General features: G+C 36.9%; 1 protein-coding gene across 1 annotated transcript in view; it reads left to right on the top strand.

Annotated features, from left to right (window-relative positions):
• Positions 1-2,219, top strand: part of LOC100641491 (puromycin-sensitive aminopeptidase-like) — an 8,066-nt gene that overhangs the window by 1,237 nt on the left and 4,610 nt on the right. Inside the window, exons 5-13 of the mRNA XM_020002860.1 lie at positions 546-752; positions 804-900; positions 948-1,049; positions 1,107-1,141; positions 1,222-1,395; positions 1,616-1,720; positions 1,816-1,876; positions 1,939-2,048; positions 2,127-2,206. Of these exons, the coding sequence (XP_019858419.1) occupies positions 546-752; positions 804-900; positions 948-1,049; positions 1,107-1,141; positions 1,222-1,395; positions 1,616-1,720; positions 1,816-1,876; positions 1,939-2,048; positions 2,127-2,206 (971 nt within the window). The remainder of the gene's footprint in view (positions 1-545; positions 753-803; positions 901-947; positions 1,050-1,106; positions 1,142-1,221; positions 1,396-1,615; positions 1,721-1,815; positions 1,877-1,938; positions 2,049-2,126; positions 2,207-2,219) is intronic.

Below are 2,219 nucleotides of genomic sequence, written 5' to 3'. Positions count from 1 at the left end.
TATCACCTAATAAATAATAATCACCTAAAAAGCACATGGTCAAGCACATGTTAAGCTTATAGTGCCAGGAGAAAAGAAACCAATACCTTCCAGTATGTAGTGGTAAGCCCAGTTGTGTTAGATAATAAGCATAGGCCCTGTATATCTAGTGTCAGCACACATGTAACTGTACAAGCCATATTGGTAACAACAGCTTTTTAAGGCAGGCAGGGAGGTGAGAGTTTGGCCATTAAAAACGTTTTAACCCCCAGTTCCAGTTCTCAAGACTGGACTGCCTAGCCTGCTGTTCACCACGGCTTCATGCTAACACAGTAATTGTAAAAGTTTGTTTATATTGTCACATGGTATGACGACAATTGGTGTCTCTGAGTCGTGAAAAGAGGGTCAATGGCGGGATGCTAGGTAGATAGCCAGGAAAGAAGCCTAGGCGGGTAGGCAGACTAGGAGCATCAACCGACTGTGGCCAACACTCTGACGTCTGACTACCGACAAGAGTTGGGTGTAGTGTCCTCTCTTAAATCTAATGTCACACTTTTATTTAATCTCTCTCTCTCTCTCAGGATGTCAAAGAGACAAAGGAAGATGGTGACAGCAAGACAGTTGTTTTTAATCGTACTCCGATAATGTCAACATATCTACTAGCATTCATAGTAGGAGAGTATGATTACATAGAAGATAAGGACAGTAATGGAGTAGTTGTGAGAGTGTATACTCCACTGGGAAAGAAAGAGCAAGGAAGATTTGCACTGAATGTAAGAAAAAAAGAGTTGTCTGCTTCTTCTAATGCTCTCTCTTCCTTTTAGATTGCTACAAAGACTTTGCCATTTTACAGGAAGTATTTCAATGTTCCTTATCCTCTTCCTAAAATTGATCTTATTGCCATCCCTGATTTTGCAGCTGGTCAGTCCTTATAATAAATCCATCATTTCATTTGATACTTTTATCAGGTGCTATGGAGAACTGGGGTTTAGTTACATATAGAGAAAGACTCCTACTCGCTAGTGAGGATTCTCCTATCTCCAGTAAACAGATTGTGGCTATTGTTGTTGGTAAGCAGCTGCTCTCCAGTGCCTCATTCCACCATTTTATTATCTTGTTTTATGTAGGACATGAACTGGCCCATCAATGGTTTGGAAACTTGGTTAGTTAGTTAGCTAGTTAGTTAGTTAGTGGCCATAAGTATCTTAAATATTATCTTGATATTATTATATTTCTCCATAGGTTACGATGGAGTGGTGGACTGATTTGTGGCTCAATGAAGGTTTTGCGTCTTGGATTGAGTACCTGTGTGTTGATTATTGTCACCCTGAGTTTGATATTTGGACGCAGTTCCTTGCACAGGATTACGCTCAAGCTTTGAGTCTTGATGCACTGTCCAACAGTCACCCCATTGAGGTGAAATTTATAGAAATTTGGAATTTTTAAAATTACTCAAAAATTGGGCAAAAACACAAGCCAGGAAAATGGATGCATACTAAAACTACTAAATTTTTTAGCCAAAATTTGTCAAAAGTCGCTAAAAGATATTCCTCCATTTTTATAATATTTTTACTTCTACATGTTCTTATTTTATGTTCATGCATTGAGTTTTTCATTTATTTGTGTTTGGTTTTAGGTTATAGTTGGCCCACCATCAGAAGTTGAGGAGATATTTGATACCATTTCCTACAGCAAAGGAGCCTCTGTCATTAGAATGCTGCACAATTGGATTGGAGATGATGTAATAAATAATAGCTATATTATTATTATTATTATTATTATTATTATTATTATTATTATTATTATTGTTATTATTATTATTTTTTTATTATTTAGGATTTTCGTAAAGGAATGAATGCCTATTTGACTAAATATGAGTACAAGAACACTAAGACAGGTTAACTTTATGAATTAGTGTCCCTCCTCCTCCTTTTTATCATTAATCCTTTCCTCCTTTAGTTGATCTCTGGACTTGTTTGGCAGCTGCTAGTGGTAAGCCGGTTATGGAGGTTATGAAGACTTGGACACAGCAGATGGGATACCCAGTACTGACAGTTGACGCCAAACAGGTTTGAATGACATTGAATAAGGCCAAGTATTACGAAATAAAAAAAATTATTGATTTTTGTCATCTTTTTGCTGATTAGGAGGGCAATAATCGTGTCCTTAGCATTTCGCAGAAGAAGTTTTGTGCTGATGGAAATATCAAAGGTTTGACAAAAATCTTGCAATATTTTAAT

This window comes from Amphimedon queenslandica, unplaced genomic scaffold, assembly GCF_000090795.2.
Source record: "Amphimedon queenslandica unplaced genomic scaffold, v1.1 AMPQUscaffold_13513, whole genome shotgun sequence".
Taxonomy (NCBI): domain Eukaryota; kingdom Metazoa; phylum Porifera; class Demospongiae; order Haplosclerida; family Niphatidae; genus Amphimedon; species Amphimedon queenslandica.
The sequence above is the reverse complement of the archived record's forward strand: the minus strand, read 5'-3'. Positions and strand labels throughout refer to the sequence as shown.